Source organism: Chiroxiphia lanceolata, chromosome 21, assembly GCF_009829145.1.
Source record: "Chiroxiphia lanceolata isolate bChiLan1 chromosome 21, bChiLan1.pri, whole genome shotgun sequence".
Lineage (NCBI taxonomy): Eukaryota > Metazoa > Chordata > Aves > Passeriformes > Pipridae > Chiroxiphia > Chiroxiphia lanceolata.
The window spans coordinates 10,028,708-10,045,815 of NC_045657.1; the positions used below are offsets into that span (position 1 = coordinate 10,028,708).

At 47.4% G+C, this 17,108-nt stretch overlaps 1 protein-coding gene across 2 annotated transcripts in view; it reads right to left on the reverse strand.

Annotated features, from left to right (window-relative positions):
* The window catches only part of PNPLA7 (patatin like phospholipase domain containing 7), a 132,452-nt gene that overhangs the window by 24,276 nt on the left and 91,068 nt on the right, over positions 1–17,108 (reverse strand). For both annotated transcript variants that reach the window (XM_032708327.1, XM_032708326.1), the window contains exons 27-28: positions 9,689–9,845; positions 1,530–1,646 (exon numbers count right to left, since the gene is read on the reverse strand). In XM_032708327.1, coding sequence (XP_032564218.1) covers positions 1,530–1,646; positions 9,689–9,845 — 274 coding nt within the window. The remainder of the gene's footprint in view (positions 1–1,529; positions 1,647–9,688; positions 9,846–17,108) is intronic.

The following is a 17,108-nucleotide window of genomic DNA, read 5'->3' on the forward strand; positions in this document are numbered from 1 at the left end:
AGAACAGAACATGCAACTACAGGTGCTACAATTCCTAAGGAAGGAACCTGCTGCATCTTAACAGGGAAGTACAATGAACTGACTGCTGGAATCCAAGCAGTGATAGATAGAAATGGCCTTGAGCTGTGCCGGGGAAGGTTTCCTCATGGAAAGGGTGGTCAGGCATTGGAACAGGCTGTGGTGGAATCACCATCCCTGGCAGTGTTCAAACATGTGCAGATGTGGCACTTGGGGATGTGGTTGAGTGGTGGCCTTGGCAGTGCAGGGGGAACGGTTGGACTCCATCTCAGAGGGCTTTTCCAACCTAAAAAATTCCATGATTCCACAGAGCAGGGACACCTGAGCTCAGAGGAGCTTTTCTTCCATGTTGTCCCTGCTCAGGGTTATCCCCCAGCCCCACCCTGCCCTGCCCCACCCAAACCCACTCCAGGGGAACCCAGAGGGGAAGTGGAGCTCTGGGGGCTCTGCCTGAGGCCAGGAACCCACATCCAAACAAGTGCAGAGGAGCTGGACAGTCCCTGGACAATCACATGTTTTCCACCAGGCACTGCTGAACCAAAGATAGGAGCTGGAACACTGCAGGAAGGGACCCACATGATTTTGGGTCTGCCCAAACAACACCACAAAAATAATCCCAGTCTCTGAAGGATTTATCACTCCCAAACCTGTTTGTTTCCAGCACCATCCCCTCTGCACAACAAACTGCTATTTTCAGCCATGTGATGATTAATCACTTACTTTCATACTTCCACTTCAGTAGGGAATGTTTTGGATTATTTTTAATAAATATATTTAAAGTCTATACAGTGTTGATTTGTTACATAACCTTTCATCACAAGGATTCCAAACACAGGAATAATTTGGTTAAAACTGAAAATGAGGTAAGACTGCCAGGCTATCCAAACACTCCCTAAGCTGGGTGATCTAGGAAGACAAACATGGATAATGTGCTTCACAGTCTGCTGCTGCTGAGGGACAAAGGGGCTCCCAAGGTGGCTGTTGGCTCAGGTGGACCTGTCAACACCCAGCAACTGCAAAAAGGTCACCAAGTGCAAACCAGGACACAACACACTCTGCCATTGCTGCAGTTCTCAGCAGCCTGCTCAGAAAAACTCACTCCAGCTTCAAAAATGAAATTTTAAAAAAGCCAAACCCAATGCTACCCAACTCAAGCCCTTCTCTGGTGTGCCCTGAAGGTCTCTGAAGACCTTATTTGCAGAAAAATAATGATGGAACAGTCTCAGCAATTCTCCTACAAGTGTCATGAGTGTCACTTGTGCTCTCAGACAATGGGATCTCTTTGTCAAACAGAAGTGGCTACAAATAATCTACAACCTGTGTTTTCTAAATCCACCAAAAAGAAAGAATAGGCTCCTTCCTGTAGTCATGTAACATCACAGTCACACTTCCACCATATTTTTAGTCATCCCACAGCCCCAGATTCCTTATTAGCATGGAAAAAAAGCTATTTCTGCTGCAACAGAACACAGTGACATCATTCTCTAAACGTGAGGTGAATAAGCACCTACCTCTATCTGCTTATCTTTGAAGATGTTGTTGATGCTGTTGTTAAAAGCTGCTCCAGAAAACATAGAGGTTATTGGATAGGTCAGGTCTAAAATAGTCTTAAACACCGAGTTCATAACCTAAAAATTAAACAAAAAAAAAAAAAAGGTATTTCAGAGGTAAATATAGGCCAGAATCCATATGAATGTGAGCATTAATGGCTGCAATTCCAGAGACATCATATTCCAGAGTTTAGAGCCGACATGCCAGAAGCATCACAAGTGTGAGTGCAGAAGGTGCAGAGGGGGCAGAAATACACCTGCATAAACCACAACCAGGAGCATCTTGTGTGGTACAGAAATGGAAAACCAAAAGCAGCAGCAACCTCAGCAGACAGTCTGCAACAAAGCTGGAAAAATGTGCATTGTGTTGCTTCCCTGGTGCCCCAAAATCAGCCCATCCCACAAAGCAGCAGCTCAGCCTCTGCACATGCACATGGATGGTGCAGCTTTATCCTTCATCATTTGTTAAATAACAAAAAGATATTATGAGTTATCTCCCTCTTCACCATCCTTTCTGCTGGTTCAGCAGTGTAGGAAGGAAACCATAAATCCACAGCAGAGGAATCCATCCCTTAGCCCATCTCCTCTCATTTGGGGTCACACCTAATTCTTCTCCCAGCCTGGAAGCTTTTCTCTGCCTCAGTGTTTAAGCACCTAGAAAATTGTGTCTGGGCTTCCTTGGGACTGCAGCAATGTTCAGTCAGCCACATGTCACAGAGCTTTGAACACTTTCCATAGCTCAGGGTTGATAATCTGCCATTCCAAACTGAGTTATTTGGTTATGTATGTTATGGACTCAGCATTTGAATACTGCTACAATACCTCTGCACAAGCCAGAGAAACCAAACCCCATCAGGATTCTTAAGGCATTATAAAGCCCTTTTACAGCACACACCATGCATTGTGTCTCTTTTAAACACACATCTATTGGAATTAAGCTTTCATGGGGTTCTTTTTTCTCCATTTCAACAGCATTAATACACCTGTGCACTAACCTATTAGATAAAAGGATGAAAATCCCTGACCTTTATGGCATTATGACCATTGTATTTGTCTATAACCAGGGTATTGGTGTCAAATCCTAATAAATCCTAACAAAATTCGCTGCTTTATATATTGCATCACAGTTTAAATGCAATAGATGACAAAAAACCCCAATTAATCCCTTCCCAGTTAAATTGGGTTTCACTGGGCGAACTATTTCTATTGGATGAAGTATCTTCTCTCTCTACATGTTCTCTATAATTTAACAAACAACTTCACAGAGAGCAGGGAATCATAGCCAGGCACAGAACATGGAACAGCCTCAAACCTGCTGTTAAAGCAGCTGTGAGCAACATCTGGTCTTGGCTTCACTCTAACAGTGATTTAAAGAGCAGCAGGATTAGCTGCTTTTAAATATATATAAGGAATCTGTCCAGAGAATACATGCCCAAGTATAAAAAAAAGATCCTTAAAAACAAGTATATGAATAGGAAATGTGGGAGAACGTAAAAGCCTGAGCACAAACCCAATTATGAACAGTCATCTTCATTCACATCTTCATGTGGGGTTTGATGGGGTGAGTACAGACATGCTACCCACAGCTTCAGAGTGAAATGGAATTACTTCTGTACTTAAAATAGGGCTTAGGTCTCTGACAGATAGTCACAGATCTAGTCACAATGATTAGATCAGGGGAAGAGGCATTTACAAAAAGCCCTTTATTTAATACTGAAGAAAAACCTCTCCCACTCAGCACCAACCACTTTCCTTGCAGCAAATGATATTTCTGATGCTGAGCCTCTGCATTTCCTCTGCAACTAATGCCCACAGTGAGCTTGTCCACGAACAAAATACTTCTAATGAACAGTTCTTCCTTAATATTCTCATAGCTGGAAGATGCCCTTCCAGCTGATGCTGATGGCCAACAACCTCCCTCAGCCTTCCAAGAATAGCTGCTCCCACCTCCTATTCCCAGATAAATCAAGTTAAAGGTCACCCTCTGGAAAGGCAGATGGAGCCTCCTGGTTCTTGCTCCACTTCCTACCAAGAGCTCAAGGGCCATGGGCAGGGACACCTTCCACCTGCCCAGGTTGCTCCAAGCCCTGTCCAACCTGGCCTTGGACACTTCCAGGGATGGGGCAGCCACAGCTTCTCTGGGCAACCTGTGCCAGGGCCTCCCCACCCTCACAGGGAAGAGTTTTTTCCTAATTTTTCATTAAATTCTCATGAACTTTTTTTCTACAGCTCTGCTGCAAGATGAGCTTTCTTTTAAAACAGACCTTCAACCCTAAAATCTTTTAGTAAAGCGACCCTGGGGTTTAAAGCAGCTTCAGCAAGGAAGGGACAAGGTTCTGCTCACGCAGCAAACACATGGGATGAGGGACAAGAGGAATTTTCATCTCTGGCTGTTTTGGGCTTTGATGGTAAACTGTGGTAATTATGGTAAACTGGTGTCAAAACCCAAGACAATCCCAGGATTTTTTAGTGTTCCTGAGTCTATAAAAAAAAGCAAAGGTATGGGAAAACCTGTCGCAAGACCAAAAATTTAAAACAGTTTAAAAAATTAAAAACAATTTTAAAAATTTCCAGCATTTTTTTAAATTACTCCAGAGAGCATCCAGATTTTCCTTTAGTGCCTCCTCAGCGTTCCTGTATAAAGTTTTAATGATAAAAGCAAAGGAATTCACACAGAAAAACGTTAAAGACAAAATAAAAACATAACTCAGGGCAACGGTTTCAGGTAAACAGCACTACAGGGATAGATTTATCCTGAAGGCAGGAATTACAGATCATGGGAGTTCAGATTTAAAGGCAAACTATTAAGAAACCTAAGAGTTTAATAAAATTAGAATGAATCCAAGACACCATAGGCACCTCTGAGTCAGGTAAAGGTGAGAAACGGATAAGGAGGTAGGGGTATGTTTAAATCAGATTTAGCCATTCTGTTAAATACGGTTAACATTCATTAGCATCTCATCTGCATGATCATTAGTGATGTGATCACTGCAGGGTCAGAGTAGGATGGTTTGGGGCCTCAGCTGGGCACCTCAAAGCAACAGGCACACTGGGATTTTGGAGGCAGCCTTTTTCCCGAATTTCCCAAGTTCCAACTCTGATTTAGGGTTAACTTCAACACCCCAAAATAACACAACTTAAATGGTAAATATGAACCAGACCACTACATAAAAGAAGATTTTTCTTATAGCTCTTAATATAAAAAAAAAACCAAAACCAATAAAATTAAGATTTAACAAAACACACCCAGCACTTTTTGTCTTCTGTGGTTAACCCTCTGAAATGCAGAATTCCCTGTGCAGAGGGGACACTCCAGCTGGCTGAGCCAAGGGAAAAGCACTCTGCCCTGCTCTAATTGCTGGCTGGAGAGCAGCCTGGGGAATCAAACTTCCCAACTGCTCCATGAGGTTTTAAAGCTGCAATTCTGCAGTCCCAGAGCTCTGCTGTGCCCCCTGGCAGGGGGACAGTGTCCCCGAGCCCCAGCAGCTGCACCCAGGGCAGGGTCTCTGCAGCTCATCAACCCCAGTGAAGAGACAATATGTGCCTGTTAATTAACACACGACCTGTAACGAACCTCTGAGTTATTCTGGATTTAACCTGGGTGTGTTAAAGCTGCTTTAGCCCCTGTTCCCTCCTGCTGTGCCTGACCCAGTGCTGAACAGCCCCCAACACAGGGACTGGCACCAGTTCCCAGCTGATCTGTGCTCAGGAGGTGCCCTTCCCACACCATCCTGCCCGTTCCTTGTGCCCATCCAGCCTGGCAAAGTCTCCCTGCTCAGCTCAGATCCTGGGTTTGTTTGCAGGGCTCGGAGCTGTTGTTGTACATAAATTCTGGCACAGGAACCAAATCAGAGTGTGGGATGAGAAGTGATTTACGAAACACTGCACCTACTAATGATCCTCCCCAGCAAAGAGGCCATTTGTGGGCGTCCCACCCTCCCCACCAGCCCTGCTCCTGAGCCCCACGCTGCTCCTCCACCTTCCCAATCCATCCCCACCCTGCACCAGGTCCCACAGGGGCTGTGGGTGGGGGCATCACCCAGGATGGCAGAGAACAGCTTGTTCCTCAAAACAACAGATGGAGGGAGCTGGGGGGGCTCAGCCTGGAGAAAAGGAGGCTCAGGGGGGACCTTCTGGCTCTGCAACTCCCTGAAAGAAGGGGGGGCGAGGGGGGTCAGGCTCTGCTCCCAGGGAACAAGGAACAGGAGGAGAGGGAACAGACTCAAGTTGTTCCAGGGGAGGCTCAGGTTGGACATCAGGGAAAGTTCCTTCACAGAAAGGGTTGTCCAGGCCTGGCACAGCTGCCCAGGTGGAGTCCCCATCCCTGGAGGTGGCACTTGGGGGCAGGGTTGAGTGGTGGCCTTGGCAGTGGTGGGTGGACTTAATGATCTTAAAGGTCCTTTCCAACGGTTCTGTGATTCCATGAGGAGTATCAGCATCCAGTCTAATAGCAGATTGATCTGACCCAGCTGAGGCTGCTGGTTCTGCCCCACCCATGCCCTGGGCCAGCCCAGCTGCCTCTGCAGCAGCTCATGGAGCTGGATGGGCAGTACCACAACAGGGAAAAAACCCCAAAAGGACTAATTTCTGGCCAGAGCAGCTTGTTAAACCACAATATCTCCCAATGTGCAAATACTAGAGCAATGTCAGAGGCAGAACCTCAGGGCTGCTGCCTCAGATCCCCCACGTTTATTGGAGCTGTCGGTGCCACCACAGACAGTGGCAGACATCAGATGGCCCATCATCCCACCCAGCCACCCCTCCTTCCCATTATGGAAAGCCTTTTAGCTTTCTATAACCACAGAAACCATACTCCTATAACCACATTCCCTTCCACAGTAGAATATTCCACTCTTTGTGAAATATTTATACTTTGAAATATTAATTCTCCAATTAAAAAACCCAACAATCTGCAAACATGAAAGCTTTGGCTTGTTTCCTTTGCTGGTTAAATTGAGGTACAGAAGATACACAGAAGTAATAAATAGTAACTAGTCTGACTTGGAATTTTCATATCCCTCTGTATTTTGAAAAAAAGAGTCATTTATTTCTTTGCTGCTTCATTTGGTCCAGAAAACACATCCCATTAAAAACACCCCTTCTCCCAGCCCCAAGTGTACAACTAGAGATATGCCAATTTCCAAAAATACCAAAACCAGAAATAACTGCAGGACAAACCCAGCATTTAGTTTGATGGATTTAAAAGATAAATAAAAAAAGATCAGAGTTAACCAATCCATCCCAATGAAGACATTTCCAAACTGCCCCCAGGCTGAAAAAGCCAAGCTGCAAGAACCTGCACAAAGAGCTCTCAGCAATAACCTTCACCAGCACGAGCTGACAGCTCCAGAGGAGCAGGGTCAGCAGGTTCTGGAGCAGGGAATGCTCCAGCCTTTCTGCAGAACGTTGGCTGAACAAAGGAGCTCCCAGAGCATCTCCTGCACAGCCACCACCTCCCACAGTGGTCCTGCTCTGGAGAACAGCGGGAATGGTCCTACAGCTTTGGGACACTGGAAATTTGGGGGTTATCTGACGGGTTTGTCACCTCTCTCACACTCAGTCCCTTTGGGTGGATCTCCCAAGAACCCCCAACAAACTCCCTGCTGTTCCCCACAGCGCTGGGGCTCAGGGAAAGGAGCCCCTTTCCTTGCTCAGTCCACAGCAGCTGCAACATGAGAGACAAGAACTCAGAACAGCCACTGATAAAAAGATTTACAGTCCCCCAAACCACTCTGAACATTCACTGTGATCCTGGAGAGAGGGTTTCATGGCTCTTTAACTTACAGTGCAGCCATTCTCTGGACAGTGCTGTTACCAGTGGGACGGGCCCCAAACAGAGCAGGCTTTGCTTTTGTCATTCTCAAACCCTTGAACAGTTTCTGGGTTGGATGTGGATCTATCAGAACACTCATGAAAGACCTCAGGAAAATCCATTCTTCATTAATAAGATGAAATGTTTGCTCTAAGAGAGGTCATCAACCCCTCCTCCTGCTACTTATTTGCAGATTTCAAGGTTCCAACACCTTAAACAGCCCTTAAACAGCCCAGGGCTGGAAAAAACTTGCCTTTTCCTTTGTGAACCTGCTCTGAGCTTTGCAACTTGTGGTCAAAAGCTATCAACTGATTAAATGCCTTCATTTCATCCTTAACTATTCCTGGTCAAAGTGAGTGTGATTCCAGCTTAGGCTGGCAGGGTCCAGAGCTGCAGTGCTGGAAATGAAGCTGGCTTGGATGGGGGCACAGCCCTGGGAAGCCCAGGAAACAGTTCTGACTCACCTCCTACACAGGAGATCTGACAAGGTAATAAACAACCAGGGAGCACTCTGGAAAAGAGGAAAATTCCATGGCTGTAGCCCAGAGCTGGGAGAGAGGGCAGTGAGCCATGGGGTGCTGGGGCTGGAAAAACAGTGCAGGGAGGTACCACCACACACCCATCCTGCTCAGGGGCTGCCCTGTAAGCACTTGGTGGTGACCAACGTGGGAAATAGAGTGCAAGGTTAAAGGGGTGTCTGAAACAACTCAGGGCAGTTGGTTTTATGTGCTTAATCTTGAGCCTCCTCCAGCTTTGTGATTCCAGCAAACTGCTCTGGATCATAAACAGTTTATGTTTTGGGTGCTTCCCAACCCAGCCAGGCACAGGCAGTTCTTAAATAAAAAGCACAAAATCCACATTCTTCTTGCAAACAGTGACAGGGAGGTGGTCAGAGCCCCACAGTGTTCTGCCCACCAGGACAGCACAAACATGTCAGGGCTTAAATCTGCATTTTAGTACCCCAGACTGTCCAGCCTGCAAAGGAGGTTGGAAGCCAGAGAGGGGCCCTTTGTCAGGGACTGTAGTGATAGGACAAGGAGTGATGGGCACAGATTGAAAGAAGGGGAATTTAGGTTAGATATTAGGATGAAATTTTTTCCTGTGAGGGTGGGGAGGCCCTGGCACAGGTTGCCCAGAGAAGCTGTGGCTGCCCCATCCCTGGAAGTGTCCAAGGCCAGGTTGGATGGGGCTTGGAGCAACCTGAGCTAATGGAAGGTGTCCCTGCCCATGGCAGGGGGTTGGAACAAGATGATCTTAAGGTCCATTCCAATCCCTTAACATTCTATGATTTTATGATCTTACCAGGATACAGTACATTCCATCTCAAAGCCATGGCAGGTTAGAAGACACGTGGGAGAGGTAAAGAGTGTCCATGTGCCATCAACAGGCTCCTATTTCCCCCTAAAACCAAGATCTAAGCTGACCTGGAGCTTAATCTCATTTCCAAAATTCCCTGGGTCGCTTCATTTTCAATAGAAAACCTACAGGAAAATGTGGGTTTGATATGAAAATACAAAGATGTAACCAGCAAACCTCAGAAGTAACACCCACCTTCACCTTCAGTCAGTCTGAACCAGTTTCACCTGCTGCTAGTACAGTTTTTCTCCAACATCTTATCAATAAATAAAACCAGGGCCAGGTTGGACAGGGCTTGGAGCAACCTGGGCTAGTGGAAGGTGTCCCTGCCCATGGCAGGGGGAAGAATGAGATGAGCTTTAAGGTCTCTTTCAACCCAAACCAGTCTGTGATTCCATGATAAATAAACTCACCCACTGAAGTCACCATTTAAAACAACCTTCCCAAACTTTGGGTTAACTATGAAAATAAGTTTTTGTTTGTATTAAGCGTTGAAAGTTAAGAGTTTCTCCTGGCCCAGAGTCCCAGCAGTGTGAAGTACAGGCAGGACCAGGAATGACACGTTTGTAGTTAGTTTAGAGAAGGATTACCTCTGTCACTCAGTTCCACTGACAACTGACAGCATGTGAGAGAGAGAGAATCACACAAGAGAGAAACACATTTGTTGAGAGTCGGAAAGGAAACAGATTCCAGCACATAAAAAGGGAAGGTAAAACAAAGATAAACACAGGTGAACACCCTGAAACAACATCACTGTGCTGGCAGTGGGAGTGGGATCTGTGCCCAGCTGAGTGGGGCATTCAGCTCCTGCCCTCTCGGACAGGGAGCAGCTCTCCCAGGGTGCCAGGAAGGGCCCGTTCTGTGGCACAGACACCAACATGCAGCTGGGTTCTCCTTCCCTGGGTGCTGCCAAGGCCGTGCTGGGCTCTCCCTCCACCATTCCCGTGCTCACCATGGCCCACTGGCGGGCTTTGATCCTCATCTGGTTGTAGCTGCGCTCCTCGGCGTACAGGGCGCTCATGAAGGCGCCGATGGACGTCCCTCCAATCATGTCCACGGGGATTCCAGCTTCAATCAGTGCCCTGATAACACCCACCTGGGAGCAGCCCCTGTGCCAAGGGAGGAAAGGAAAAAGCCATTATCAGACAAGCAGCCACTGAAAGGATTGAAGACACGAATGGTTCTCCTAAGGAAGCGGAGCATGCGCCAGCTGAACTGTCAGTCTCTTCCAGTGCCAGGAACAAACACTGTGAATGCAGGAATCTTCAAACAGACTCCTTGAGGATCTGAGGAACAAAACCACACAGCCTGGCTTGGGTATGAAAGGCAGCGAGATGAAGCAGCCAAGAATGAAGCCAGGACAGGAGAGGGGAGAGTCAACGTGGCTTTGAGGGAGCAAAATCTACTGGGTCCTTCCAAAGCAGCCAGGAATGGCTGGATTTCAGAGCTCTTTCCACGAATTTCTTTTCCAGTGGCTCTTCTGAAAAACTCAGCCAGCCTGGAATCATGGGAGGGGGCACTGCATGGATTAATAACCAATGTGAAGATGAAAACAAAGAGCAAGAAGAGATGAACAGCCATGAGAGGGCAGAGGTTTAGTCTGCACACAGACCCAGGAGAGGGGCAGATGAGGAGGCAATGATTGAGGATGATACAAATTCCTTCAGGAGAGTAAATGTATTCCTTGATTTCAAAAAGTGCAGAAGCAACTCAGAGCAATGATGGAATCAAGTGATAAACAACAGATGACCCTCAGATGGGACAAGAGGAAAACAGAAGCAGCAATGCCCTTACAGCAACAAGCCCTTATCCAGCTCTGCTCACGTGGATTTGGGAACCACTGGGAATATTCTCTGGAAAACATTAACCTACTGTTCAGTGCAAATTCAAGTGGCAAATCAAAGTGACCAGAAAAAAACAGAAAACATAAGAACATACATCCAGGATGGACCAGCATTTGGAAAATGGCGAGCAAGCTCAGGCTTCTCACCCAAAAAAGAAGGAGCAGAGCTAGAAAATGACAGAGAGAAGCACAAAAGATGACCAGAATATGGGAAGGACTTCACATAAGAACAAACTAAACTCAAATCACTGACTAGAGAGGACCCTGACTGATGTGAGACATGCAGGGCCAGCAATGATATCACCAGGCAGAGATTTTAATGCAAAGGAAAGAATTCACAGACAGGTGTATGTAAAGTACAAATTGGGGAAACCACTGTTACCACATGCTGAAGAGGTCAAATCACAAATGGATTTAAATGTGGAAAGAATGAATCAAAGGTACAGGCTGTCAGTGGCTACTAAAGAAGACAAATGGGAGGTGCAGGCTGGTGTTCAGGAGGCTCAGAAGCTGCTAATTGCTGCAAATACTCGTTTCTGAAGCAATCACTGCTACCCCCCATCAGAAATGAGAGAGCAGAGGTGGAACGTTTGGTCTGATCCTATAAACACCTGATCAAATCTGATTTTCTATCCCCTAATGGGAGAGGGATCCCTGTCCATCCTACAGAAGCATTACAGAAACAGAGGAACTGGCACTGGAGGCCGACTGCCTTCAGAGCAGCCCAAAATTACAGCCTCTGCTTTCAAATGCTTCGTCCAAAGAGCACAAAGCATTTGGATTAGTTCACCCCACCTGGATGGATGTTGTGCAATCTCAGCCATAAAAACCTTCCTTTTCCCGTTTTCATCCCATTTTTCTGTCCCTGGTTTGCTCTATTTCCGTCCTCCTTCCCCCCTTGCTGTTTACATCCTATAAATACTTGCTGACAGCTGCCAAGTCCACCATAGGTGTCATTTGGCCAAGTTATGCTGGACACATTCTTTCCATCCAAATAAATCCCCTCCAGCTGCTGAAATGCTCTGGGACAGGTTCGTGGTTATCCTGGTGTAAATGACTTCAATGACAGGCCCGAGCTGGTGTAATCCAAGAGCAGAAAATGGCTTGTTTCCCTTCCCTCTCCAAATTTTCCTTCCCCTCTTCTCCTACTGCTTTTTCTTATCAGATGCCCTGAGTTAACAGAATTATGTTTTCATCCTGCCATTGTTTTCGAGCTTCTAGAGTGCACCTCTTTTTGCACTCTGCTGCTCCTGCCTGGCAATTCCCACTGCCTCAGCCCTGATGTTCCACCAAGGAACAGACCTCACCCTACCAACCTGCTCCCTGGAGACAGCCTACATCATGTGGGGTTTTTAAGACATGTTAAATACCTTCAAGTATTTCCTACTTGGAGGACAATTTTAAACTGCCCAGGACCAGCTCCAGACTGGATTCTCTCCCTTTAACTGGTTCTCCGAATTCACACGTCCATAAAATAAGAGGGATTTGATGTGATCACTCTGGATTTGTTCCTGCTTTGCTGCATGATGCCTTTGAATGCATAACAAAAGATCATTATTACTTGTACTGGCAAGCCAGCCCCTCCATGCTGTGCATCCACAGGGTCCCTGCCAATATCCAGCTAAACGTGTGACAGCCACAGGTCTCCAGCAGACACATCGATCCCACAGCACCAACCTGCAGGATGGGCATCAAAGTACTTTTCTTGCTTGTAAAGGGACACCCTGTAAGCTGCCAGACTAAATTATGTTTCATTTATACACAACCACAAAGCTGATTCTTCCAGCTCCAGCACCCTGAGCAGGAGCATTTGTGAGGGAATGTATTTGTGCAAACTAAATCCTGAATCCCCCCATTTCTCCAGGTACCACCTGGCCTCCTGAAAGATATAAATGGGTTTTTTTCCCCCCTCTTCCCTACAGCTCGAGGCCATCATTACCCCAGCAACATGAAAACTTCTCAACAACTCCTCACAGTTGGTTCTCTCTTGGCCACTTCTCTGCAGCTCCCAGCTCCACAAACACGGGCAGGCTGCCAAGGGAGCCGTGTGCTGTGCCAGGGACACACATCCTGCTCCCTGCCAGCGAGCTGGAGCATCCCAGGGAGCTGGGCTGGGCAGCTCTCAGGCTGCAACTGAAGAGGAAAACAAACTGAAGCCAGGAGCTAGATCTGTGTTAACAGCCAGAGTACCAGGGAAATAAAAACCAGGGATCGTGCACTCCTTGTAATACCAGGCCTGATTTCACAGGGGACTTGTCCTGGTTTAGGGCAACATGTGGAAGTACAAGTGTTGGGCAAGAGGAGCACAAAGGGAGATCCCTCGTGCCAGTGCTGTACACACACAGCAGTGTCAGGAAGGGACAGGGAAAATCTCCAGTTACCTGGAGCTGAATGCCACTCACTCCAGGTGAAAGGAGGACAGGAGAGTCGTGTTAGACAGGAGGAAGGAGCATCCCAGAGAGGGGGTGCACACACTGTGTGTCACTGGAGCTGCACACACAGCTGTCCTTCACCTTAATGCTGCCTGAAGGTGCAGCTGGATGGAGCATCTCCCCTGCCAGGATTGATGCCTGCCCCAGGACAGTGACAAGGACTCCTGGCAGTGAGGACAAGAGACCCAAATCCTCTGCACCAGAACCCAAAGATTCGCCCAAGGAGTGCAGAGTCTGTATATTAACTCTTTTCCACCGTGTATCACTCCCCAGGACAGACCTGATCCATTAGTGCCCTTTGCAGAGAGAGCAGAACTGGCACCAACCAGTGTGAGAAGGAGCTGGAAATCAGAGCCAGGCTCTGCTCTCACCCTGCCACTGCCTCAGCCTGACCTGAGCGAGGCAGGGCATGGGCTGCTCTGGGCATCAGCTGCCCCAGGGGCTGCTCACTGCACTGCTCTCCAGCTTGTGCTCAATACACTTCAAAAGCCTCCCAAAGCAGTGCTTTACTTGCCAAATTCCAAGCACCATTCCTTCTTTACTACTAATGGTTACAAAAAAAGACCACGGAAGCAGGGAGGGGAGTTATGGGGTTGGAGACATGCTTCCCTAAATACCACAGCCCAGCACACAGACAGCTCAGCAGAAGGACTTGCAGGAAAATTCCTGCTCCTGAAATGAGCCCTTGCTTTCATCTCCTGGGGAAGTGCTTCTGGCATGTGACTGTAATGCAGGAAGGCCAGAGCACAACTGATAAAAGAAAAATCCTCCTGTGAGACGTGCATGTGTCAGCTCTGCACGTGCCTGCAGAGCTGGGATTAGATCTGGCTCAGGAAGGAGGGAGAAACACACAGGGCACTCCAGATTAAAGCAGGAATGCAGGCTGTCCTGCCTGCTCAGGGCAGGGGCTGAGGAAAACACAATCAGTACAAAACCAGAGCCCCTATACCAATATTTTTCCCATAGCCACATTTAACACATCAACAGGATGCTGACTGGCAGCATTAGAAGGAATAACCCCGACCCTGGGAACAGCCAGAGGGGACACTTGTTTTTCAGACTGAGGGAGCAGCAAGCCTGAAGCTCAACCCCTCCCAGAGCCCACTTCAGCTTCAGAAAGGGAGGGAAAATCCAGCTCAGGCATTCAGCCTCACCAGCACCCATCTCTCCTCCTAATTGACTCAGCAGGATGAAGGAGATCTCCTGAATGCTCTGAAGAGATACTATTTCCTTTGGTTAGAAAAGGATTAAGGTCATGGATGCTGCAGAGCTCTACTGTGTCTCCTACCAAAGCCCCCCCGGAGTGGACACGCAGCTTCCTGCCCCTCCTTCCTGATGTAGTTACCTGGCAAAGAAGGTAGAAAAATAGAGGAATTCTTGAGGGGACTTTATTAAGCTTCACCAGAGCCCAACAAACCTGAAATGGAGGAGCCCTCAGAAGCTTAAAACTCCTGAAGCAGAAAAGCTGTAAAAGCAGCTTTTCCCTCACATACCAGCTCTGAGTGCTGCCCGTTCTGAGCAGGGGGTGGATCACCCAGGGCAGGGGGAAGTGCCCTGGGCTGGCACTGCTGAGGCACCTCAGTCCTGGTGTCTGTTTTGGGCCCATCTTGACAAGAGAGACACTGAGGAGCTGGGAAAGGATTTGGAGGACCAGGAGCAGCTGAGGGAGCTGGGGGGGCTCAGCCTGCAGAAAAGGAGGCTCAGGGGGGACCTTCTGGCTCTGGAACTCCCTGACAGGAGGGGGGAGCTGGGGGGGGGTCAGGCTCTGCTCCCAGGGAACAAGGGATAGGAGGAGAGGGAACGGCCTCAGGCTCTGCCAGGGGAGAGTCAGGTTGGACATCAGGGAAAATTTCTTCATTGTCCAGGCCTGGCACAGCTGCCCAGGGTAGTGGTGAAGTTCCCATCCCTAGAGGGATTTAGAAGATGTGTGGATGTGGCACTTGGGGACATAGGTTAGTGGTGGCCTCGGCAGTGCTGGATTAATGGTTGGACTCGATCTTGGAGGTCTTTTCCAACCTTGACAATCCTATAATTCTATGTATGAATATGTACATACTACGTCCATTTTAGAGATGTGCAAAACTGGTGTATTGGGCAACCACTGCCCCAGTTCTGCTTTGAAAACACCAGGTGACTGAGCTTTCAGCCCTTGGCATTGTCAGCACATCCCAAAACCCACCAGGTCAAGCTCACTGGCACTTCCCAGACCAGGATCCCAACACTAGAGCTGGTAACTGAGTCTGCAGGTCTCAGAGTGACAGGTACAGCTACAACCATTACAGAACCTTCATCTGAGTAACAAACACCCTGTGGGATGGTGGTTGGAGATGCTTCTCAGAGTCACTGTGCAGGTGCTTGTAGTACTGGGGAAAGGAAAGTTGTATATTATTTGTATGAAGGGCTATGGAGAGTGGCATCGGGAGAGGTGAGATAAGAAACCTCATCTTTATATAAGCAGCAGCATTTTTTGGTGTGTTCTGTGGCTGATCCTGCCACTGAGTGCCTCACTAGCAAGTCTGCTACAAGTTGCACCTGGATTATCTCCAACTGGCACCTTCAAACTTTGCAGCTGCATCAAGACATGCAAACATCACTTGGAAATCTAATCCTGGTTGTGTCTTCCCAATAACACTATTTCCGAGGTTTCCTGACCATAAAACTTCCCAGCATCATAAATTTGCCAGAATAATTGCAGTGATTATCTGCCAGCCCCAAAGGAGAACAGAAACCAGAGCCCTGCATTTCTGCTCCTGCAGAACCACACGTGTGCTTACAAGGAAGCTCCCAATCTTGACAACGTTAATTGATTAATTAACTAAGCACCATTTCTAAGCTAAATAGTGTGAACAATCCCACATTAATGGGTTCTCATCCTAACATCCATCTACCAGCAGGATCTTTCCCGGGAGCTGGGGAAAAGCTTTCTCTCTTCCACTGCCCACACGTATCGATCCAGAGGCCTGAGTTCTTCCTGTCTTCCCCTCCATTAACAACAGTCTCATTCCATTCTCCCACTTAGCTTTACCCTCACATTGCCACCATCTCCTTAAGCCAGAGCTAAGGAGCCCTCTCCCTTTGGCCTTTCCATGCTGTAGAGATCACACACTGACCCTGTGCCAGGCAGGCACATTCTGCAGGAAAAGCATCTCCTGTTTATCACAACCCCAGTGAAACCACCTTCCTGCAAGAAAATCCCAATACAATGTCCTTTTATGGCCTTGATCTTGTTTCTGCTTTATACATGAACCTTAGAACAAGCTTTAAACAAAGAGATTTGTGTCTGACACAGAAATAAATGAGCAAAAGTTGCTCAGTCCTTCCAGGTCTATCAGCCCAGGAGTGAAGGGATATGTAAGGCATTGGAGGGGAGAAAAAAACCCACAAAATGAAGTCAAACTACAGAAAACACACCAGGGTTTTTGTTTTCTGATCCCAGCTGCCAGCAGCACGCTCTGGGAGGAGCACAGGAGGAGGGAAGGGGGGTTGAATGACAAACTGCACCCATTGGGGACGTCAGACAAAATCCTCTCTCTTACTCTGAGCCAAGAAAGGACTCAGTTATCTGCAAAGAAAGATAATTTCTTTGGAAAACAAATATTTCCTCCTTTCCCCACCCCTTTGAGACTTATTTACGAAAAGTCTTGCAAGAACCCATTTTGAGCACAATGTCTGGAAGCTGCAGAAATAAGACCAAAGCACTTCAAGGAATGTAACTGTGAATTTACTTAGAACTTCTCAAATATCCTGCTTCTTAGCAGGAAAGCTCACTGCCCAGGCAGGGTTGGATAGAGATTCCCCAAAATCACAGCAGTGCAAGAACCACAGTCCTGAAAGCTTATGGACTTGCCAACAGAGCATTACAATTGCTCCATGGAAAGTGTTCCCTCCAACAGGGAACACAGCACATGTTTTTTCAGCTGATAAAAAATGAAGTGCAAAACCAGCAACAAGAGCTGACCCACAACTCCACCACCTTGTTTTTAATTTCATCTGTTTATCCAAGTGCTGCTGTGAATAAATGAGTTTGGTGGGTTGAAGACTGGAGATCAGGGCAGGAGAGTCCAAATAAACCACTTGCAATTAATTTTTAAGGGTTT